Source organism: Crotalus tigris, unplaced genomic scaffold (genome assembly GCF_016545835.1).
Source record: "Crotalus tigris isolate CLP2741 ecotype Arizona unplaced genomic scaffold, ASM1654583v1 scf7180000018040.1558517, whole genome shotgun sequence".
In the NCBI taxonomy this organism is placed as follows: domain Eukaryota; kingdom Metazoa; phylum Chordata; class Lepidosauria; order Squamata; family Viperidae; genus Crotalus; species Crotalus tigris.
This window is the reverse complement of record NW_024096790.1, coordinates 884817-910118: the sequence shown is the minus strand read 5'-3', so window position 1 is coordinate 910118 and position 25302 is coordinate 884817. Positions and strand designations below refer to the sequence as shown.

At 40.9% G+C, this 25302-nt stretch overlaps 1 protein-coding gene across 1 annotated transcript in view; it reads left to right on the top strand.

The window, feature by feature from the left end:
- Positions 1–6083: 6083 nt before the first annotated feature.
- FBLN5 (fibulin 5) overlaps positions 6084–25302 on the top strand; it is a 58433-nt gene continuing 39214 nt past the window's right edge. Inside the window, exons 1-4 of the mRNA XM_039346961.1 lie at positions 6084–6561; positions 10863–10917; positions 11175–11226; positions 21727–21975. Coding sequence (XP_039202895.1) covers positions 6545–6561; positions 10863–10917; positions 11175–11226; positions 21727–21975 — 373 coding nt within the window. The 5' untranslated portion in view covers positions 6084–6544. The remainder of the gene's footprint in view (positions 6562–10862; positions 10918–11174; positions 11227–21726; positions 21976–25302) is intronic.

Sequence of the window (25302 nt, the reverse complement as noted above, 5' to 3'; positions counted from 1 at the left end):
AGAAGCCGGGCGCAAAGAACGCCACATCTATAAATAGCTTCTCCCATCGACTGGAGACTACCCTGATGATGCTGGCAGATGCCAGTGAAAGCTTGGTTTTATTCTGGTTTTATTAAAACTTTTTATAGTTTTATAACTTCCTGGTGTTCGTATATTTTATTGTTTTTATATATATATATATATATATATATATATATATATATATATATATATATATATATATATATATATGAAGTCCCATTCGTCATCTTCAGGCTAGTGTTTTCAGCTTCGTGCTTTGAGCAGCAATGTGTGGTCTTAGCTGTTTCTTCCTTTTAACTGCCAGTGGGGGTATGAACTGATTGGGTGGGAGCTTGGCTGTGTTCTGATTGGGTGGAGGTGTGTTCTGAATGGTTAGGGGCTTGGCTGTGCTCTGATTGGCTGGGGGAGTGTTCTGTTTGGTTGTGCTCAGGTTAGTCTGAGTTGCAGAGGGGTTTAAGATTTTGGGCTGCCTTGCTATTTTTTGGCTTCGCGTTCGTGGTCGTGCCTCCTCTTCATGGGGGGTGTCAGTTTGCTTCATGTATGGATTGGAGGGGTTTAAAGTGGCTAATGATGCAGCTGTGGTCTGGCTTCTGGTTTGTGGTCGTGCCTCGTCATCGGTGTGGCTTTGGGTTTGTTTTTTGCGTGGATGTGTGGTGGTGACATCCTGTGTGGTTTTTGTGAGTGTGGGTCTGGTATCATTTTTTGTGTTAGGGAGTCGTTTGTCAATAAGGGCGGGTTTCCAAATGGCTGGTAGGCGGGAGGTATCATCTCGCTTGTTCATGCTGTGTGGGCGTTTTTCTATCTCGATGGCTTCTCTGATTATTCTGTTATTAAAATGTTCACTTTTGGCAATGGTTCTGGTATTTTTAAAGTCAATTTCATGTCCTGTGGCTTTAAGGTGTTGGACCAGGGAAGATGTTGGTTCCTCTTTTTTGACTGAGTTCTTATGTTCTTCAATGCGTGCACTTATTCTTCTGTTGGTTTGTCCGATGTATGTGGTGGGACAAGTGGTGCATGGGATTTCGTATACTCCTTGATTTTCTAATTCAATTTTATCTTTGGGGTTTCTAAGGATGGTGGATATTTTTCTGTTTGTGCAGAATGCTGTTTTGATGTTGTGTTTATGGAGGATCTTACTGATTCTGTCTGTGGTGCCTTTTATGTATGGGAGGAGGGCTTTGCCGTTTTCTTGTTCTTTGTCTTGGATTTTAGTGGGGGTTTCTTTTTGGATTAGGTTTGTAATCTTATTTCTATGGAATCCATTGGATGTTAGTACATTGGTGAGAGTGTGTAGTTCGGGTTTTAGGTGTTGTTCGTCAGCTAAGCGTTTTGTTCTGGAGATGAGTGTCTTGGCTACAGAGTTGATCTGTGCTGGGTGGTGGTGTGAGAGAGCGTGCAGATAGCGGTTTGTGTGTGTTTTCTTCTGGTAGATGGTGTGTCCTAGGGAGCCATTGGATTTCTTGTAGACTAAGACATCCAGGAAGGGAAGTTGGTTGTTAGCTTCTGTTTCCATGGTGAACTGTATTTTGGGGTGTAGGCTGTTGAGGTGTGTGAGGAAGTTGTCCAGTTTTTCTTTCCCATGTGGCCAGATTATGAAGGTGTCATCTACGTATCTGAGCCAGAGTTTGGGTTTGTGATCCGATTTTTCTAGAGCTGCTCGAAGCATGAAGCTGAAAACACCAGCCTGAAGATGACGAATGGGACTTCGTCGAAATATATATATATATATATATATATATATATATATATATATATATATATATATATATGTTTGTATATATATGTATATATATCCATATACGATAGATAGGTAGGTAGGTAGACAGACAGACAGACAGACAGACACTGGAAGAATTAATCCTCTAATTATAAATAATGTTTAAGAGCCTCTGGTAGACAATCTAATAAATTAATAAATGTTCATAATTGACTTATTTTAAAAATTGTACATCCTAATGTGAATGAAATTATATTGAAGCTTGAGATACACACAAGGACACCACACAACAGAGACACAGTATTTGCCATACAGTGGAATTTATTAAATTTATATGACGCCCATTTCATTGTCAAATGACTCTGATTACACTGCAGATGTAGAGGAATATATTCATATTCAAATATAATGACCTGTATTTAATTGGGAATAAATTTGCGTGGTATACTAACTATGATTTCCTTACTAAAATTTTCTGGGTTCATACAACCAACTCAACTGAGAAAAGCAGCAACATGAGACAAGGCTCTGAAGACCCATTTTGCCCCATGAAGCAGTGACTAATGCAGGGCTTTTCAAATAATAGATGGGGATTGATTATTTTTGGTACCTGTTCTGTGGCCCAGATATATAAATACTATACATAATTTTAAAATGGAAAAATAAAAGAATACAAATTCTTTGTGATGAAATGGAGTCAGTATTCGACTGCTTTTTCAGATAAATGTGAATATTTTAAAAATTCAAAATCAAAGAATTTCTTAAAATGCATTTTAAGGTAGAATTATAGTAAAATTTTATTAAGGCTTGATTTTCTGCATCAATAGTGGTTGTTAATCCATAATTTATTGGCATCACTCGGAGGAAAATATTAATTTAAGTTTGAAGTTAGCACTAAGAGATGTTCTCTTACAGAAATCACAGCCAAAGTACTCATTTCATCACATTACTCATAGAATTTAGTTGAAATGCATAATGATTTAAAATTTTCTCCTATTGACTATTGTTAATAGGAGTCCATAAATGAAGCTTTTAGATGGTTGTTTCAGATGAACAATGAAAATATTAAGTGTTTTGTAATTTCAGGTTTAAGTCACATAAAAAGCGAGTATGTCACATATCCCACAAATGTTAACAAAATTAAATTAAAATCACAAAACCTATCTTTCAACTTCAAATATTTTAACTAATGGAGGATGTAATTCTTTATTTCAAAGTTCTTCCAAAATGTTTATTTTAGATAGTCATTGCACATCCTGGTGTAAAAAGAAAACTTCATCAATACATCATAACACTTTGCACAAAGCAGTACATATTATGGAATATAAAATATGAGATTTTATATAATTCATAAAACACATATTTTAAGAGAGGTATTCAAAAGTGAGGGTACAGTTATCACAGTGTTTCTCTGCAAATACTAGAGTGCAATCATACACAGCCTAGGACTTTGCTGTTGCTTCAGTCTAAACATTGTTCAGTCCAGCACTTATTTTCTAAGTTACTATTGTTTACAATAATAAATTCATCAATTAGCATAAAATGATTTCAGCTGTTCTTGTTGGAAGTAATTTACCAAAGGCAAGATCTTCTTGAATGAAATTTTTATAATCATATATAATGAAACACCTCAACATTTCCAGTGTTTAGTATATCAATGTTTTCATCTACTTGTGGTGCAAGTTGTCTCTACAGTTGGAACCTTGCAAAAGACACAGCAGCTTTGGTAATTTAAAACAGAAATGCTTGAGTCACACTCATACGTGCTATGAAGCACCTTATTATCATTGTTTGAATAGATTTAGTATGCAATTTGTGGCATTATAGATGTTGGTTACCTAGGACGTATGGTCAATGATGATGGAATGATGATGATGGGAATACAATATTTGCTTAACCCTGCCTTTGCGCAGGGTGTGAATTCAGTCAATATGATACATTTTCCATATATCTCCCTCTGTGTCATGTAGTAACCCAGCCAATAAACTTTCGTACTGTATGCTGCAAATATGTCAGGATCTTTCTGGAGGGGAAGAACGGGTTTGGGATTAGAATAGGGGTTCCCAACAAGAGGTGCGAGACGATATTCCAGGGGGTGTGAAAAATTGGGTTTTCAAAATTATAGTATATATGCATAATTTGTTACCATTATTTTGAACTTTTGTAAGGGGTGCGAGAATATATCAGAAGCGTTCTGGGGTGTGGGGTATAGAAAAGGTTGGGAGCCGCTGGATTAGAAGATAAATCATGTGATATAGGGCTACCATATCAGGTTTGCAAAAATCCAAGGAACCTCAAGGTGGCAGCAAAGAAACACAGAACACCACCACCACCACCACCACTATGTAATGGACAGATTTTAGCAATACATATACGGTAGTTCTAATGTGATGTTAATCCTGCAAGGAAATGCTCACATGCCTCCATTTTGGCAAACTGAAGTCTTCATCTCAGCATACTGACACAGGAGGCATATAGAAGAAAGAATCCAAAATGGAATTTTCAACATTTACCGTATAAAAGTTCCTCAAACATTTTAATTTGTTGCATATTTTGAATAACATGGTTATAACTGATCCTTGAAGAGGCAATTGACAAAGTTAACCTAACATAGGGGTCCCCAACCTATGGGCTATGGCCTGGTTCCAGGCTGTGGCCTGTTGGCCACTGGGCCCCACCCCACTCACAGTAGCACCACCATGCTGGCACTAGCGGCCCCATTTGCACATGCGCTGGGACACTACCACCGCTGCCAGCATCACGGCACCAGTGGCCCGTTTGCACATGTGTGCATGTGCCATGGGTGTGCACAGCCCATTTGCGCATGCACGCAGACAGCAGCACATTTGCCATGGGTGTGTACAGCTCACTTGCGCATGCATACATACACTAGCACCACCATCATGCACACGCCTTTTTGCTCATGTGTGCATGGCCCATGCAAGTGCACATTTTCCTGCTGCTTCCTTCCTTCCACCAAGCTGGAAAGGTTGGGGAACTCTGTTCTAACATATCAGTTGCATGAAGCCATTTCTCATATATTCTATTGCCAAGAAATGGCTGATATTGGAAAAGAAAATGAGCCTTTTGAGAAATTAATCATTTGTAACTGTTGAAATTATCCAGCTTAGATAGATAGGCTCCTCCTGTAGATAAGTTTCATCCTAAATTAGTAGAATGTCACATACAAAGAAGGAGAGATAAGATGAGAACAAAGGAGCTATTAATCACAAAGCTTCAGGGTCGGAAAGCATGTGGCCAGACTGGGCCTATCAACCAAGTCTAGAAAGGAAGGATGTGGTGTAATTCTACGGGACAGGTATACAGTAGTGGCCAAAATTGTGGAAACCTTTTGGGAAAAGTGTACAGTAGAAATGCCACCTTTGGTTAAATTTCCACCAATTTTTCTTTTAATTTCTTTGTAACTGTAGCCTTGTCACTTAATAATACTATTTTACATTGTTTTCTGGACAACCAGTCAACTCTTTGCACCATTACTTTAATTTTATTACGTTTTACAAGCTCACTAAATGAAAGAACACAAAAAAACCCCAACCAACTTGATAGCGATCACATAACACACTGACAAATGTCCTCCTCTCAGCTTCAATACATGACATCAATAACTGAATCCTACTGTGATCTGTTTGGCTCATTGTCAAAACAAGATGACACCTGATTGATTCTCTAAACACTCATGCTCATTGGCTACAATCAGATGAAGGAAAGCTACCTGATATCAAACTAAGCAAGTTGCACTTCCTTTTTCTGGTTATTTGGCTATAACTTTTCATAGAATACAGCACAGATACTTGTACAAACTTTGTTGCATTACATTCTTGATTTAATTGTTTCCATTGATATATAATTTATGGTACTACTCCCCCCCAAAATGGTGTTATTAGCCATCAAAATACACTTTTCCCAAAAGGTTTCCACAATTTTGGCCACTACTGTAAAGGTTTATGCTGAACTAATTTTGGATGTGCTCTCTTGATTGCAGATATAGAGATCCATCAGCCTTTGCAAACTCTTCAATAAATCTTGTTTTGCTTTCCAATACCTTTGGAGTTGAATTTTATTCCTCACAGCCTCAAGTAAGGCCATTCTCAAGCAGACTTCCACAACCTGATGCCTTCCAGATATGCTGGGGCTACAATTCTAGAAGTCCCAGGCAGTCAAGATTCTAGAGGAACAACTCAATATTTGCAGATCTCTCTAAAAGATCTTGATAGAAGCTGATTGCTCATGCCAATGTTGCCAGACCTACATTACACTGCTTAGGAAGTGTTCCCCTTGCTTTTATTTGTTTCACTTTATTTTTCATCTGACAGGCTTCTTAGGAGTGTTGTAAGGAGTCTAGCCAGTTGGTGAGCTCTCTAATCTAAACCAGCTGTCCCTAAATTGAGGCCTCCCATTTGCATTGTTTTAACATACTTAGAAAATGAAGTATTCATTTTTAACATTCCTCCTCCAATTGGTTTAATGCTGAATTACAGAAGGGAACTAAGCAAAACCAGGTGCTTTTGCTGTGTTCACTCCAGTGTCTGAGGAGGAGCAGACCTCTCTGATTCCCTTCCCTCTCCTCCCCTCCCTCCTCCTTCCTTCCCCTTTCTTCCCCTCATTCTTTCTGTCTCTCTTTCTCTCTCCCCGTTTCTCTATGATTTGGCCTTTTATTCTCTGGAAATTAAATGATGGTAGGTCTGAAGTTCTAGCAAAAGATTTAATGTACAAAAGCATTTTTAGATATTCAGCTGTACGGGCATTACTGTTTTACCTCCTTGGCTTTATTCATCAGTTTTGGACATGACAGCATTTAAAAGGTATGTTCTCTGTGTTACGTTACTATTTTGTTTCTTTTTGGATACTTTGCTGAATGCAGTTCTGAGTCAGCTGCTTAACTTATACATGCCATTCTATTTGAAAGAGATTGTGCGGGAGAGGGGAGGAATAATTTTATTCCTTTCGTATTATGCAGATCTAGTATCTGACAGCCTCTTTGTACTGAATCCAGCTGTTTATCACTGGAGCCATCCATTTACAGAATCTATAAAAAGTTTTTGTGCAGAAGTGCCTCAACATTTATTGTAGATCAAAATCAGTTTACAGCAACGGAATGTTTAAAAAAAATATTTTCCACTAATATGCTGTTGACTAACTCAATTTCTCCTGAGGGAACTGAACCGACATCTCATATGCTGTGTCTATTATTTTTCCCCGTGAATATAACTATCTTGAAGTAGTTCCAGACTGCACTCTTATAGGAGGACATTTCTCTTATTTTGCAAACTAGGAAAAAAAAATTGCTGGGAAAAAGAAGAAGTAACTGAAATGATAAAACAATATTGGATTGGTTTTTATATTGCTATTTAGTGTCTCTATGGCTTTGCTCAATGTTCTTTGTGGGGTTTCATAAAGGATAAATCACTGTGCTAAAGAATATACAGTTTAGATTTTGAATAGAAGACATAACAGAGGAAGAGATACAAAAATGAGGGGGAAAATATCTGGCACCTTCAGTTACATGCTGCTAGATTTACTTTACCTCAGGTATGGCCTTTCGTTTTTCTTTTAATGCCTCTGAAAATGACTCCCTCTCAAGCAGTAGACACAACTAATAGAGTTTTTCTATCTTAGGAGGGGAAATTATTTAATGGCATCAGGCTGGCTATTATAGAAAAGATTCTGGATTCAGCAGAAATTTTTCCTGCTTTAGCAGAGTAATTATTTATCTTCTTATGTTCTAGTCATGCACGCACTCAAAGTTCTTATGAGACATGATTCTAATCCATATATGTTTGCAGTCATTGGAAGATGTGAATATGTTTTTCAGGGTGCCCAGATTGGCTACAATGTCCGGTTGAATTAGATACTGGCTGTCACTTATGCCAGTCCTGTGAAATGATTCTTCCTTAACAGAGCAGAATAACAAGAGTTGAAAGGGTTCTAGTCCAGCCCCTGCACAAGTAGGAAACCTTATACCATTCTAGACAAGTGGCTGTCCAATCTCTTCTTAAAAGCTTCCAGTCATGGCGCACCCACAATTTCTGAAGGCAAGCCATTCCACTGGTTAAATTGTTCTCATTGTTAGGAAATTTCTTCTTAATTCCAGGTTCTTCTCTCCTTGATGTTTCCATCTATTGTTTCTTGACTTGCCTTCTAGAGTTTTGGAAAAATAGGTTGATCCCCTCTTCTTTGTGGCAGCCCCAGTGGTGGGATTCAAATATGTGAACAACTGATTCTCTGTGTGGATGCCGCTTCTGGAAGTCCATTCTGGACCTGGGTAACAAAAAATTAGCTACCGGTTCTGCCAAAGTGGTGCGAACCGGCTGAATCCCACCATTGGGCAGCCCCCAAATATTGGAACACTGCTATCATATCATCCCTAGTCCTTCTTTTCATTAGACTAGACAAACCAATTCCTGCAACTGTTCTTCATATGTTTTAGCCTCCAGACACCAATCATCTTTGTTGCTTTCCCCCCCACTCTTTCCAGAATCTCTACATCTTTTTTATAGTATGGTAAACAAAACTGGCTGCAATATTCTAATTGTGGTCTTAGTAAGACCACAATTTACAATCTTCTTTTGGAATACAATCTTTCTTTGGGATATGCAGTCTGCCTTTGTACTTGGACCATCTCTCGGCAAAGATTTTAAGAGAAAAAAAATACAGCAGGACATGATAGATGATGCAGAAGGTTCTCCCAGATGAGTGCCTCTGATTATGTTGGGACTATAGCTCCCAACATCCTTACCCATTTTTCCTGCTCAGATTCTACTGTCCTCATCCTCATCCATATCAATGGCTGTCATCCTGTTGAGTGATGAGCCATGGGTTTTTCCTTGGTGAAAAAAATACAGTGAGAGGACCATGTGGAACAGAAAAAAATAGCTGGAAAGGAAAAGATGACAACGCTTCTGAATTGCAGCCACTTTTCTCCAGCAGTTTTCCTTAATGTGGTACCCTCTAGAACAGGGGTGTCAAACTGACGGCCCGCAGGCCGGATGCATCATAGTGAAACTGCGCTCACCCGATTGCCAGCAATGGCAAAAAAGTCACGATATGTTGCGACACATCACATGACGTTGCAAGTTTGACACCCCTGCTCTAGAATGCTCAGACTATAATGCTGAGAATTTCTGACCAACAGGATACTTGAGACTTATAGTCCTAACATCTCTAGAAGACACTGCTGCCAGAGGCTGTTCTGTTGGAGATCCTGGTTCCTCAGATATGGGGAGCAAACAGTGTACATTTTGCCTCTGAGCTGTCAGTCTCTTGACTATTTGAGACCTGATTTCAGTCTCTGTTTTGTATATAATATTTATACTCTATATAATGTGAAGCTATCATAAATAAATAAACAAACAGCAAAATAACACAGAATGATAAAGAGTTAGTGTTCCTGGCAATTTCAATCTCTGTTATTCTGCCATTTGTTTGTTTGTTTGTTTTGTTTATGGTGTCTAAATCTATGCTGATTCCTGGCATCTGTCTGAACTATCCCTGCAGTTTATTTGGCAAGACTTTTCAGAAATGGTTTGGCATTGCCTTCTTCCTAAGGCTGAGAGAGACTGAGTGGTCCAAGGTCAGCAGCTTGCTTTGTACCTAAGGCAGAATTCAAATTCATGGTCTCCCGATTTCTAGCCTGATGTCTTAATCACTACACCAAACTGATTTAGTTCTGCCATGTTAGCTCTAAATCAGTGGTTCTCAACCTGTGGGTCGGGACCCCATTTGGGGTCGAACGACCATTTCACGGGGGTCGCCAAACAACGCAGTCCGCCATTTTTTCCCCTTTTTCCTTAGCTGTGCTACTCTCTTTTATTCTATTGGCTTTTGAAAGCCAATAGAATAGACTCTCTTGAATAGAGTCTAATTCTATTGGCTTTCCAAAGCCAATAGGAATTGTCCAGGCTGTCTCTGCCCTGCTGAGCCCGCCAAAAGTCCCATTCTGCAAACGGTGCTGCACCAGTTGAGTAGTCCTCGACTTACGACCGGTTGGGGGTCGCGGCATTAAAAAGGTTGAGAACCACTGCTTTAAATTATTGCAGGTATTGGGATATATTGTCAGAATGCAGTACTGAGATTATTTACATTTAGCTCATGGTTGGGAAGCCCTCCAAGTTTTTGTTTCGTTTTTTAATTTTTTTTATTCTGCCTTTATTGTTTTTATAAATAACTCAAGGCAGAGAACATACTTCATACTCCTCCCCCCTCTTATTTTCCCCACAGCAATTCAAGAGGTAAATTGGGCTGAGAGAGAGTGGCTGGCACAAAGTCAACCATCACAGTCTCCTGTTTTCCCACAGGACGGTAAAATGTTTAGACTAGCAGAAATCCTCCATCCCCTTCCCAATCCTATGGCAACTTAGGACAAGGGAAATGGCTGCAGCCATTGTTGACAGTACCTTAACCAGACAAAACATATGAAGAATAGTTGCAAGAATTGGGTAGGGCCAGTCTAGAGAAAAGGACTAGGGATGACATGATAGCAGTATTCCAGTATTTGAGAGGCTGCCACAAAGAAGAGGGGGTCAAATTATTCTCCAAAGCACCAGAGGGCAGGACAAGAAACAATGGATGGAAATTAATCAAGGAGAGAAGCAACCAGGATTTAAGGAGAAACTTCCTAACAGTGAGGACAATTAACCAGAGGAACAGGTTGCCTTCAAAAGTTGTAAGTGCTTTATCACTGGAGATTTTTAAGAAGAGACTGGACACCCACCTATCTGAAATGGAGGGCAGTGGTGGGATTCAGCTGGTTTGCACCACTTTGGCAGAACTGGTAACTAATTTTTTGTTGCCCAGGCCCAGAATGGACTTCCAGAAGCGGCATCCACACACAGAACCAGTTGTTCCCATAGTTGAATCCCACCACTGGAATAGGGTCTCCTGTTTGAGCAGGGGTGTGGATTCAAAGACCTCCAAAATCCCTTCCAGCTCTATTCTGATTGAATTGAAATTGGCTCTCTTATTTTTTGTTTGTTTCAAGTTTGTTGCACTATATATATATATAATTTTGGAAGCTGTCCTGTTATGTTAAAAAACAGCTGGTTTCTATTTACTTTAAATCACCATAGTGAATATCCATATAATAACTTTGTTATATCTCTTGCAGGTTAATGCCCATTTTCATGGCTGTTGGCTGTCTCATTAGTCATGGAATGACACAGGTGAGATACAGGCTGTGTGAGAAAGAAGAGAAAGGATTACATGAGCTGGCATAGGGGAAAGAGAAAAATGACACAATATTAGATTCATTATAAACTTTACCAAATATAAAAAATGCATGTGGCTATATCATCTCATCTTGGTAGCTGGTTTTTTCACTGCTACCAAGGGAAAAAGAAAAGCATGATATCCTCTCTGATTTATAATTTTGCATTCTTCCAATTGTTCATTGTTTGATCCTCTTTTATTTTCTGTTTAGCAACAATGCTCAAATGGGTTTGAGATGGAGCGTGTGTCAGGCCAATGCTTAGGTAAGATTTTGATTATACCTGTTCCTCTCAGCTAATATTATAACACATGATACAGTATAAGCTATGTGTGCTGGAAACTTCGGGTTATGTTTTATATTTTTCAGTATGAAAAAGTATGATTTATTAATTACATCTTCCAATGAATATGACTAGATTCAACTCATTTAATTGGAACTGACCATGAAAGGGAAGAATCAATGTCTTGATTGCTGAATTTGAAATACAACATCCAATATGGCTACAAAAAGATTAATTTTGAAGTCCTGCTTTATAATAAAGAAAATAAAACAATAAGAGCAAAAAGTAAATAGGACTGCTGCTATTGAAAGCCTGCAGTGAAACTATTAAATAGAGATATAGAACTAAAATATTATGGAACTTATGGGAAAAATATTTATTTGTTTATTAAATACATTTATATAGCTGCCCAACTTGCATACAATGACTCTGGATGATATACAACATTAAAAATCCAGTTAAAAATCTACAGTTCAACCCCCCAACCCTCACAACACACACGATGGCAACAACACAATCAGGTAAGCTATTTATTAAACAGATTTATAGAACAATGTATTTAGATAATACATTGATTCTGATGCAGATCTAATAGAATAGAATAGAGTAGAGCTAGAAGGCACCTTGGAGGTCTTCTAGTCCAGCCCCCTGCTCAAGCAGGAGAACCTATACCATCTCAGAAAAGTGGCTGTCTGGTCTCTTCTTGAAAATCTCCAGTGATGGAGTACCCACAATTTCTGGAAACAAACTGTTCCACTGGTTAATTGTCCTCACTGTCAGGAAATTTCTCCTTAATTCCAAGTTGCTTCTCTCTTTGATCAGTTTCCAACCATTGTTTCTCATCCTTCCCTCTGGTGCTTTGGTGAATAACGTGACCCCCTCTTCTTTGTGGCAGCCCCTCAAATACTGGAATACTGCTATCATGTCTCCTCTATTTCTTCTTTTCTTTAGACTAGCCAGACCCAAGTCCTGCAGCCGTTCTTCGATGTTTTAGTCTCCAGGCCCTTGATCATCTTAGTTGCTCTTCTCTGAATTTTTTCCAAACTCTCAACATCTTTTTTGTGATATAGTGACCAAAAATGGTTGCAATATTCCAGATGTGGTCTCACTAGGGTTTTGTAAAGCGGTACTAATACCTCGTGTGATCTTGATTCTATGCCTCTGTTTATACAACCCAGGATTGTATTAGCTTTTTTGGTTGCTGCTGCACACTGCTGGCTCATAGTCAAGTGATTGTCCACTAGACCAGAACTCCAAGGTCCCTCTCACAGTTACTGTTTTTGAGCCAGGTCTTGCCCAATCTGTACTTGTACCTTTGATTTTTCCTGCCTAAATGTAAAATTTTGCTTTTCTCCACATTGAAATTCATTTTGTTGGATAGTTACTATTGTTCAAGTTTGTCTAATCTTTTTGGATCCTGAGTTTATCTTCTGGGGTGTTGGTTATTCCTGCCAGTTTGGTGTCACCTGCAAATTTGATGAGTTCCCTTTCAATTCCCTCATCTAAGTCATTTATGAAGATATTGAAGAGTACTGAACCTAAGACAGAGCCTTGTGGTAGCCCGCTGCTTACTTCTAATAATCAACACAATGACAGTTTTCTTCCTTCATCACATCAGTCCCACTTGTAAATAGTGGAATAATTCAAGTAATGCCAATATGACATGTGTTTCTAAATAGTATTTAGCATGCTTTGCTAACTTAATGTCCTCCAGATGTATGGCCTACATGTCTCATTATCATTTCCAGCCAGGCACAAAAATGTCCATCCTGTTTACAAGTGATGGCAGTTGTCATCCATGACACTGGGCAGAAAAGTTTGTCATAGGAATTTAGAAGAGTTAATTCTCTGAAACAAGAATGCAAAGCCTGAAACTCAAGGATCACAGCCACATGTAGACCTCTAAACAGTATGGCCAAATCATAATCATTTTATAATAGAAAAGAAAAACTGGAAAATAATTGTTTTAAAATATTTAATTAACAGTATTGGTGATATCATTTAAATTTAAATGTTAAGTTATGTTATGTTTTTATTGTTAGCCACCCGGAGTCCTGCGGGAGTGGGGCAATCTATAAATTTTAATAAATAAATAAATAAATGTCAGTTTTATTAAATCCAACTCATTTTTTTTCCTGGTCCATCCACTTCTTTGATCTGTCTCTCAGTGATTTTTGGAGTACAATCATTCAGAGGCAACATTTGACTTCTGGGTCACTTTGGTCCTGCCTGAACAATGCAAGAGACTTGGTGGTCTCCTCTTCTAATCATCCAACCATTTCAGTGTTGTGGGCTCTTTGTGGAGCAGCCATGTTTACAGTCCTCCCAGCTGCTACAAGGGAGTTTTGGGAAATTGCAGCTTCCTCTTTCTCTTCATCCTCATTATTGTTGTTATTCATATAGGCATCTTTATTTGCTATTGAAGATAAATCTAACACAAAAACAAATTTATAAAGCATTATTCAACTCTAATAGGAGCTAATCTTATCCAAGGATCATGCTGAATAAGCTATTTCCAGGATTTTGCAGCAGTTGCCCAGAATCTGCTATTCTATGAGTTATGTGATAAATCATATCCTAAAAGGTCAGAATGGCTATTATTCTGTTTTCACCAGTGCATATCTCCTGCTGTGGAAAAGAGGTCATGATTCTCAAATGCTAATTGTTATGTCCCGAGCCTTTGCAAACGGCTCGGGCGTTTGCAGGCAGTCCCGGGCAGGTGCAAAGCTGCCCGGGACCAGACAGGCTGTCGCCAGCGCCGTGCGCATGCGCGGGTGCTGGCGCGGGAAAAGTAACCCATTTACCCGGGAGTTGCCTATATAAGAGGCTGCGAGGCGTTTGGGCGAGGCTGAAGCCATCTTCCTGTAAGCTGAACGCTGAATAAATGAAACTGAGAACTCCAGCTGCTTCTCGTGTCTGTTTTCCCGCCACGGACTCAACACTGGCGACGAAGGTGGGATGCCTTGCACTACCTGGAAAGGAAGAAGTGTAAGCTTACCCAAGGAGTCCTGAGCGGCGGAAGAGGAACGGCGTCGACTCGGCAGCTGCCCGCCAATCCGGTGCGCATTCGGGGGTAGGCTGGCTGATAGACCCGTCTCCTGAAGATCCGAAGATGGCGAAAATCGGAAGGCTTTCGGAATTCGACGTCTCACATCCAGAGCGGTGGGAGTCCTACGTATCCAGAATGGAGAACTACTTCAAGGCAAACCAAGTGAGGGAAGATAGCTTGAAGGCGGCCACCCTGCTTTGCGTTTGCGGCCAAGACGCCTTCGAAATCGCAGAAAACCTTGCAGCACCTGTCCCAGTAGAGTCTGTAAGCTACGCAGACCTGAAGAAGCTGCTGAAGGAGCACTTCAACCCCAAGGTGTCCGTTATCTCATGGCGCCACATCTTCGAACAAGGGATCAACGGTCCGGTGAGTCAGCCAAGGAATACATCGCCGCGTTACGGAAGGCCGCCAAGCCCTGCGAGTTCAAGGACCTCGAGGAACGACTGAGGGACCGATTCGTGTGCGGGTTAAGGCATCGAGAGCTACAAAAGAGACTTTTCGCAAAGGAAGAATTATCCTTCCAAGACGCCTTAAGGGAAGTCACCGCAGAAGAAGCAGCAGGCGGCGCCGTCAAAAACATGCGGCCGATCAGAAACAGTGCAGAGGGTGCGTCCGTGCACCAGGAAGACGTCCGACGAAACTCCGAGGAGGATCCGGACGAGGAAGTCGACCGTCTACACCCCGCGAAGGAAGAGAACCAGAAGGGACGCTCTTCGGCTCCGCTCAAGTGCATCGGCTGTGGAGGTCGCCACAGGAGAACCGACTGCAAGTTCCGCTCCGCTACCTGCCGGGCATGCGGTAAACAAGGGCACATTGCAGCTGTGTGCCTGGGCCGACGAAAGGCACAAACCCAAGAAGAACGCCTGAAGGGTACCAGATTCCCCAGCCAGAATAGGGTAGGTTTTTGCGCTTCGCGAAGAAGCATCTGTAGAACAGGCACACACAAGCCCATGAAGAAAAAGCTGTCACTCAACGTGAAGCTACAAGGGGTTCCATTATCTATGGAACTAGACACAGGGTCTGCCCTGTCCATCATTTCATTGCATACATTTAGGAAGATTTGTTCCAGAAGTGGATCTAAGGCCAAGTTAAGGCCTTCTGATATTGTATTAACAGATTTTCAGAACTCAAGAGTGTGTGTTAAGGGGGAGGCCACCCTTAACGTGCAATACAAGAGTTTTGAAGGTCCACTAGACTTATTAGTAGTAGGGGGTGAACGAACGAGTCTCATAGGACTCGATTGGTTTGAGGCCCTGGGGATACACGTCACAGGACTCAACAGCTTACAAACACTCGACCTACAGGAAGTCTGCAAAGAATTTGCAGATGTTTTCAGCCCCCAGCTGGGCACATTCAAAGGACCACCTGTGTCCTTAAAGCTAGACCCCACTGTCACTCCCATTAGGATTAAAGCAAGAAGGGTCCCTTTTGCTTTAAAAAGTAAGATTGACACTGAACTAGACAAACTAATCCAACAGGGAATCCTAGAACCTGTTGATTCCAGCCCGTGGGAGACCCCCATTGTCACGCCTCTAAAGGCAAATGGGGACATTCGCATTTGTGCTGATTACAAATGCACACTCAATAAGGCATTGCAGCAACATGCCTATCCTGTTCCTGTGGTCAGTCACATCCTGGCCTCTCTCAAGGGGGGGCGTGTTTTTGCAAAGCTTGACCTAGCTCAAGCATATCAACAGCTGCCTGTTGATGATGATGCTGCCATAGCTCAGACCATTGTGACCCACAGGGGAGCCTTTAAAGTAAAAAGGCTACAGTTTGGAGTAAATGTCGCTCCTGGGATTTTCCAAAGCGTAATGGAAAACACACTACGAGGTATACCAGGGGTCTGCCCCTACTTTGACGATGTCTTGATTGCAGGAGACTCCACACACATTCTAGCTGAAAGGCTTAGGGCTGTCCTGTTAAGATTCAGGAAATCAGGCCTCAAGCTCAGAAAAGACAAATGCCAGATTGGGGTGCCTTCTACTGAATTTCTGGGATTCAAAATTGATGCTGCTGGGATTCATCCTGCTGAATCCAAACTAACTGCTATTTTAGATGCACCCAGGCCAAAGTCTAAGGCCGAACTTCAGGCCTTCCTAGGCCTCCTGAATTTCTACAATTCTTTTCTTCCACATAAAGCTAGTGTAGCTGAGCCTCTTCACAGGCTACTAGACAAACAGGCTGTGTGGCTGTGGTCACAAGCGCATGAGGCTTGCTTTAAAGAAGTCAAGGCCTTGCTCACTTCTAACAGTGTTCTTGCACATTTCAACGAGTCTCTCCCTGTGTGCATCGCTTGTGATGCGTCCCCCTACGGGGTTGGAGCTGTCCTGAGTCACCTCAGGTCTGATGGAACTCAGGTTCCTATTGCATACTACTCCAGAACACTGTCTTCTGCCGAGCGCAACTACGCTCAGATAGACAGGGAGGCTCTGGCTGTTGTTGCTGGAATTAAAAAATTCCACGATTTTCTATATGGCAGGCATTTAACGGTCTTCACTGACCATAAGCCTCTGCTGGGACTGTTTACCACACGTAAGCAGACTCCCCACATCATTTCCCCTAGAATGCTTAGGTGGTCTATTTTCGGCTGCATTGTATTTTTCATTACTCTCAAAGCATGGGAAAGAAATGGGCCATGCTGTATGGCTCAGGTGGATTGCTTTTCTGTAACCAGTCGTGAAGCTGACCCGCGCCAGCTGCAACATTCTATCACCAAGCCTTGCCCGAGCTCCCTCTTAGTGCCAGGGATGTTACCGCTGAAACAGGTACAGATCACACACTTTCACGTGTCCGCTCCTGGGTCCTGTCCGGGTGGCCTGAGCACTGCCCTAGTCCTGAGTTTCAGAGTTCTGGTCCAAAAGGAACGAACTGTCCCTTTCTCAGGGTTGTCTGCTTTGGGGAAACAGAGTTGTCATTCCCACCTCAATGAGGACTAGGGTCTTAGAATCCCTCCCCGAGGGTCATCCTGGCATTGTCCGTATGAAGGCTCTTGCACGAAGCCACTTGTGGCGGGGTTTTGGGGTTTTTTTTGCGGTTTGCGGTTTGTGTTTTCGTGGCGGGCGTGTGTTTTGCGGGCCCTGGCATGGTTTAGATAAAGGTATTGAGGCTACGGTACACGCATGCCACCTGTGCCAACGTTCTCGCCCAGAGATGCCCCAAGCTCCTGTGCATAGATGGGAGGAAACACAGTCCCCATGGTCTAGGGTGCACATTGACTACGCTGGGCCCTTTCAGGGCCAGTTCTTCTTGGTCCTTGTTGACAGCCATTCAAAATGGCTTGAGGTTGTGCCTGTCTCATCCACCACCACTGCAAAGACTATTCAGGTAATGAGGGGGATTTTTGCTGCACACGGGCTGCCAGATGTCATTGTGTCCGACAACGGCCCTCAATTCACCTCCTCCGAATTCCAAGCTTTCTGACAGGCAAACCTGAGTCGTCATGCCACGTCTGCGCCTTTTCACCCGTCCACCAACGGTATGGCTGAACATATGGTGCGCATCGCAAAGGACGCCTTGAAGAGACTCACCTACGGGGACTGGCATCACAGGTTGGCTGACTTTCTCCTTTCTTATCGCACCACACCGTCCACTTCTACAGGGAGAAGTCCAGCGGAACTTCGTTGGGGCGCCAACATTACTACTAGATTGACCAGTTGCATACGGGACAGACTGCTTCATCTACCTCACATCCTAGGGAATCTTAGACAACTAATGTGGTCTGCACCGGTTTGGCTCGCAATTACGGGCTGGTCATACATGGTCCCGCTCTGTGTCACGGATCACAGGTCCTCATCTCCTACTAGGTTTCCCTGGACAACGGTAGGTCCTGCGTCGGCACATCGAACAAACTTCGCCTCTAGGCTGAGACTTTTCTGCGAGACTCTGGGTCTTTCCAGGGGGGGAGGGGGACCCTTTGGAGCAAAATGGAAGGGCAAGAGCTACTAGCCCATTCACTGAGGGAGCCACAAACGGCTCGTCCCCAAGTTCTGCAATTGCTCCGAAAAGAAATCATGGAGTTACCCACACAACAGGCACTCACGCCTACTCCAGCCAGGGAGTCACCCGGGGGCATACTCACGTTCCACACACGTCACACAGCACTCCAGTCACGGAGGATACCCGGGGGCATCCCAACAAATCATTCCCCGCAAGAGAGCTGGCACACAATCCCCAAAGTTGGCCTGACCTTACCCCAAATCCTACAGGGGGTCAAACATACACAGAGCTAGTCGAGGAACCAAGTCCCGACTACAACAACCCTAGCACACATCAGGGAACACCTGAATTTTGGGAAAGTACAGAAACCCACACGAGCCCGAGCACAGAATGGGGTTCAGGGAATGGACAGCCTCCTGACAGGTCTTGGACTGACCTAGGAGTTTCTACAGAGACGCCCAGCAGTGGCTATCACTTCAAGGGGCCCGAGGGTCTACAGCTAGGCAGGTCAACCAGGTCACAAAGCAACAGAAGCCCTGGCCTGACGAGCCCGGTGGGCAAGCAATCAGGCCAGGCATCGGGGCACAGTCCTTGGAAGACACCAGGGCACAATAGAGAGAATAGGCTCACGCCTCCCTCCAGTCAGGGGACTTATGCCAGTAATCCAGAAGCTAAGAAAGGTCACAGAGAGCAAAGAAATTCTCCCAAGTACTAAGAAGACTACATAACATTTGCTGGCAAAGCAAAAGCCAGTAACAGTGGAACATTGGGGAGCAAAATGTCGTAGAAAATAAATGTTGTAGGTTGGTAGTAGTTTTAGGACGGGGGAAAGGGTGGTGTTATGTCACGAGTCCTTTGCAAACGGCTCAGGGCGTGCAGGCAGTCGCCGGGAGGTGCAAAAGATGCCGGGACCAGACAGGATGTCGCCAGCGCCGTGCGCATGCACGGGTGCTGGCGCGGGAAAAGTAACTCATTTCCCCGGGAGTTGCCTATATAGAGGCTGCGAGGCGTTTGGGCGAGGCTGAAGCCATCTTCCTGTAAGCTGAACGCTGAATAAATGAAACTGAGAACTCCAGCTGCTTCTCGTGTCTGTTTTCCCGCCACGGACTCAACACTAATGATGCTGCATGTTATATCCCAAGCCTTTACATTCTTTCTCTCAAAAGGGACACATAGATGCACGCATATTCAAATAACAACATAGCTCTATTATTCTAAATGGGAATAACCTTTGTTCTCCAAAATGGCTGTTGCTGTCCGATCTTGTTCATTGGTTTGTTTGTGCTTTTCTGAAGTCAGTTTACACTTTAGTACTCCATGAAAGTACCTAAAATGTGGCTGAGAGTTAACAGGAGAACTCAAATGAATTCTTGAAAGTTCAAAATTTTGCACTGATGTTTACACAAAAAAGAATATAAGGCGCGTGCAGTTCTCGAATAAGAGCCAAGTTCTACAGCTGCCAAATCAAATCTTTGCTGTCTTCAGGAAAAAAAGCCAACCAAAAACATGTGTGCCAATGCTGTGATTTGAACAAGAAAAGTTTGTCATTTTTGTAATTAGAAATAGAACTCTAGGTTAGAGGAAGAACAGGAAGTCAGACCATTTCTACTTTTACTGAAAACAAAACAGCAAGGTAAGATGGATTTTTACTCAGCGGATACCAAAATAGGATCAATTTAGTCTATGCCTTAATACTGTGTATGGGGTAATCACAGCCAACTAGGAGTATTCACCAAACTATGGTTTTGCAAATTTTGTCTTAATTTACAAATCACACATGCCAAAATGAAACATTCCACTTTTTGAAAGGTAAATCAGTCTAGGGCTGAGCATAAATTTTAATCTGACCTTTTGCATAAAACATCCATATTGACCTAGTTCTTACACTTTGTTAAGATAAGTCATCTATCTATAGCGTACTAAATTCATCATAGTTAGGTTTGCACAATATGATAAGATATGTGGGAACCTTGGCACTCTCTGATCTTGGATGTTTTCTTGCAGATGTTTCTTTACCAAACTAAGTAGCATCATCAGTGCTAGTAGGGAGTGAGGTAGCACTCTAGAATAGCAATGTCTGCAAGAAAAAACTGAGCTCAGAGAGCACCTAAGACCCCACGGTTCAACCGTGAGCTACAAATATTCACTTCTATGATAAGATATAAATCTGATTAAAGCAATAACATGTGGACTCATGCAATATAGTAAGCTAAAGACAGATGAATTCCGTTATAACTTAGCATGATGGGTGAAGTCAATTATAATGCAATGGCTTTTGTTGGAGGAAAAGGTTGGAGAAGGTTTTCCCTGAATGCTCTTCCCACTATATTATTCTACCTCTGTCCTCCAATCTTATGAGGATTGGAGGATCCTCCTCCGCAGCCCCCATGCAATAGCTTTTAAGCAGGTCTTCAAACTTGGCCCTTTTATGACTCATGGACTTCAGCTTCCAGAAGTCCTCAGCCAGCGTGCCTGCTTTTAAGGGACATAAGGAATTGCAATAAATGGGAAGGCCATGTGAAAACTATAGCTTCATTTCCCTATGAAGCACTCTGTAAATTGAGATTAACAGCCTGGATCAGTACCACTGTATCTGAGTTTTGCTTGGAAAACAACAACTTTAAACCATAATATTTAGGAAACAGTCTAACGGTATTGTGAGTAAGACCCATTGGACACGCATGGTATTGTTCTGAATATCAATTTAATGGATATATTACTAAACTTTAAAATCAACAGCTGACTGAGCTTTTATATATTTATTACAGGCAGTCCTCAACTTACAACAGTTCATTTAGTGACCGTTCAAAGTTACAATCACACTGAAAAAAGTGACTTATGATGGTTTTTCACACTTACAATTATTGCAGCATCCCTATGGCCATGTGATCAAAATTCAGAGCTTGGCAACTGGTTCATATTTATGACGGTTGCTGTGTCCCAGGATCATGTAATCAACTTTTGCAACCTTCTGACAAGCAAAGTCAATGGGGAAGCCAGATTCACTTAACAACCGGGTTATTAACTTGACAACTGCAATGATTCACTTAACAACCGTGGCAAGAAAAGCTGTAAAATAGGGCAAAACTCACTTAACAAATGTCTCCCTTAGCAACATAAATTTTGGGCTCAATTGTGGTCGTAAGTTGAGGACTACCTGTATTTGGGCCCATTCTATTTATTTGGTTCAATTTATTTGTTTGAAATTAGTGGGTTTCGGTTCTTGCTGTTCACGTGTATTACATTTGAGGGGTAGGGATGGATATTATTAAAAATCAGTCTATGTCTGTAAACCTCTTCCTTTCTTAAATTATCTCAAAAAGAAATTTATACTGAACTATTAAATTTGAAATTGAAAAGTAGGATAAATAATTTATGATGTGATTAAAAGTCAATACATTAATTAGTTGACCGTTAGAACAAGTGATTAATCAGACACAAACTATCAATCAGCAAAGAGCCAAGTTAACATTTCCATTTCTGGATTATTTCAGATATTGATGAATGCCGCACTATTGCTGAGGCCTGTAGAGGAGACATGGTGTGTGTCAACCAAAATGGTGGCTATTTATGCATTCCACGAACAAATCCTGTCCAGCGATCCCCATATATGAATCCTTACGTACCTAGTGTGTACCCACCACCTCCAGTCCCAGCTCCTGCTCCAAATTATCCTACTGTTGGAAGAGTGCCTCCCATTTGTCGGTTTGGGTATCGAATGAATGAAAACAACCAGTGTGTAGGTAAATAGCAAGATGTTTAATTTGTGCCTGTCATGTACAGATTTTTAGCCTGTCACAATTTGCTATCTGAACTGTAAGAGAGAGAGGAGGGAGAGAGAGAGACAGAGAGAGGGAGGGAGGGAGGGAAGGAGAGAGAGAGAGAGGAAAAAAAACACAAGAGTCTAGGTAATCCTCGACTTATAACCATTCATTGAGTGACCATTTGAAATTACAACAGCAATGAAAAAAGTGAATTATGACCATTTTTCACACGTACACCCAAATGTCTCACTTAGCAACATAAATTTTGGGTTCATTTGTGTCGTTAGTCAAGGAATACCTGCATACATTGGTCCATTGATTTCATGACTGAATAGCGAAACCCTGGCAAAAGGCCCAGGCAGCATTTTCCTGCTTTATTGTGCCTTGTTTATCTTTTAGTAGGTCAATGGCCTCTGTACCATGTTTGAATTGCTGATTCTGCCAAAGCAAGATATTTATCATGGTGAAATGTTTGTTTTGTTGATTTGTCTTTTGGACTAGTACCCTGCACATGAGGCACGTAGGTTCATGCTGATGATTCTGACTGCCAGCTGTTTGAACCATCTAATGGGGGATAAATAGTGAATATATCTCATTCATGTGCCAACTGTCTTCATTAGGAAATAATAGGCTTCAGACTCTAACTGTGCTATTTTCTTTCAATCTTCTTTGTGAATTGTTGCTTTAACAGCTGTTTATTTGGACATTGCTGTTTCGTTACAGGTAGCACTTGTTTAGGAACAACAATTGCCATTGGCAACTTGGTCATTAAGCAACACGGTCACTAAATGAAACTACAAATGTGCTTATGGTTTTAATTTTAATTTTTTTTGGTTTATAGAGCTGCAAAGTTTATAAATGCAAAGATTGGTCATGAAATTGCATTTTCATCTCCTTTGTAAGTGCAAATGGACACTAAATGAGGCATTCACTAAATGAAGACTACCTGTAATATGCTTCATAGTTGTGGTACAATCCATTTTATTTAACTTAATAAGTTATTTATTTAACTTATCAATAAGTTAATGCTTATTTGCTCTGTTTACATTGATTAGCATTTTGACTTGGTATACTGTGTACTTTGACTTGCTTAATAAGCATTAACTTGGTATACTGTGTAATCAATTTGAACATTCACAGCAAACCAATATATATTAATCTAATTATAAAGAAAGAATAAGAAATGCAACCAGCATTATTAGTGTCATCTGGCATGGGACAGAATAACCACCTTCAAAATGTTATCCAACCAAGGTTTCACTCTCAACATATTCCATTAGTCTTTCTCCTCTTCAATCCTCTCTTACAACAAATAGTTTATTCCAAAATAACATTCAAAAACATAATTTTATCATAAATTAATTTTAGCTGAAAGACATCAAATGTACATCAAATATCTGTAAAACTGTTAATTGCATCTGCACTGGATAAACCTGTTGTAGTTAGGTTTGCTTATTATGAGTGAGCCTCTGTGAAACTATATTTTAATTGTGTGATTTTGATTTATTGTTCATGTTAATTCATTATCAGTTACTTAAGATGTACCTAGGAAAGAGATGTGCTTCCATCATGATAGCATGCAGTATATCCTTTCCAAGTTGTTATATAGCATCATACCTGTGACCTTCCCAAGCTTTATTGTTTGAAGAGTACTGGGGTCAAAATATTAGCTAAATATCATCTTTGGCTAATTCAAAAAAGTTACTCTTTTTCCTTAAATATATATAATATATATACATATAAAATAACAACTGTAAACTGCTTCTGTGCTAGGAATTCAGCATGGACAGTATGTCTAGCTAAAAAGAAATCAATCAGTTGTTATAACTACTTGGTTCTGGCGATGTTAGTTTGCAGAATTGTGGTTTCTCCGTGTATACAGAGAAATGTAGAAGGGTGATGCAAAATTAGTCCCAGAACAGACTCAATATCAAAGAATCACTGGAGTGAAACGAAAACAATATGACTCATCAATCTAAGGAATAAGAGAAAGACCAAAGGTAAATATAATTAGAACAATCTAGACAGCTTCACCAAACTGACAAGTCATATTCCATTAAAAATATACAAAAACATTTAGCTACTTACTCATACACAAAGTTTGATAGGTGAAAATCTCTTTTTACATCCTGTAACAGACATCTTGACCAATACAAACTTTAGAAATTCCCATTAGATGAGAATGCACCCACAATCAGCCTATGGATCAATCCTTTTGACTCCTCTCTCTTAGTCTTAATTTTGCTGTTTTCATTTATATCCTTTTCAAGAAAAAAGGCAAACACAATGAAGGAATTGAGTTATTTTATATTCTATTTTTGTTCTTGGGAACAATGATTTGTTGGGCTAGCAGGGGTAGGCAACCTTGGCTCTTTTATGACTCGTGGACTTAAACTCCCAGAGCCAACACAGCTGGCTCAGGAATTCTGGGAGTTGAAGTCCACGAGTCATAAAAGAGCCAAGGTTGCCTACCCCTGGGCTAGGGCTTGCTTTAGTGCCTGCTTCTGAGAGAGATTGGATTGGATTTCAATAACACACACAGATATACACATACACAAACACCAGAGTTAAAAGTGAGAATCCTAACTAAAGGTCAATCTCCTTCAAGTCAAACCTGACCCTTGCTGACTTCATGGACTCTTTCATGAAGCTTTCTTGGCAATGTTATTAACGTGGTTTGCCACTGTCTTCTTCTAAGATGATTTTTGACATTCCCATCTACAATAATCTACAGTTCTGGCATTAGTGTCTTATTCAAGTATTAACTAGGTCTGATCTTGTATAACTTCTGAGTCCAGAAAAATACAACTTGTTGACACATGAATAATCAGTAAGCATCAACACAAACATCCTAGAGAGGCAGCAGGATAATATCTCCCAGATACTTCTTTGCAGTTTTTAAATATATTTCTTAAAAGAAAGAATATGATTACATCCAGGATATATATTATTTTGAAACTTCTTAATTCCTGGTCGAAATAGATTATAATTCTGAAGCAAAACACAGTGTCATATCTAGACCAATGTTTTTGTTTTGGCTATTTCCATATTTAACCCATTTAATCATGTACTTTAAGCTCTAGACTGCTTAGCCATAGTAATCTTTTTGGTGAAAGAATTCAGTTTAGTAACCACCTGTAGTCTTCTTATTCTTTCACTACAATTTCTAAGTTAAAAAATTTCCTTCATCCCATCCCATAATTTTCTCATTCATACTGATTTGGTAATCTTTGTTCAGTATTGCTAGAAATGTAGTGCAAAGATCTATTTCTTTCTTTCCTTCTTTCTCTCTCTCTCTCTCTCTCT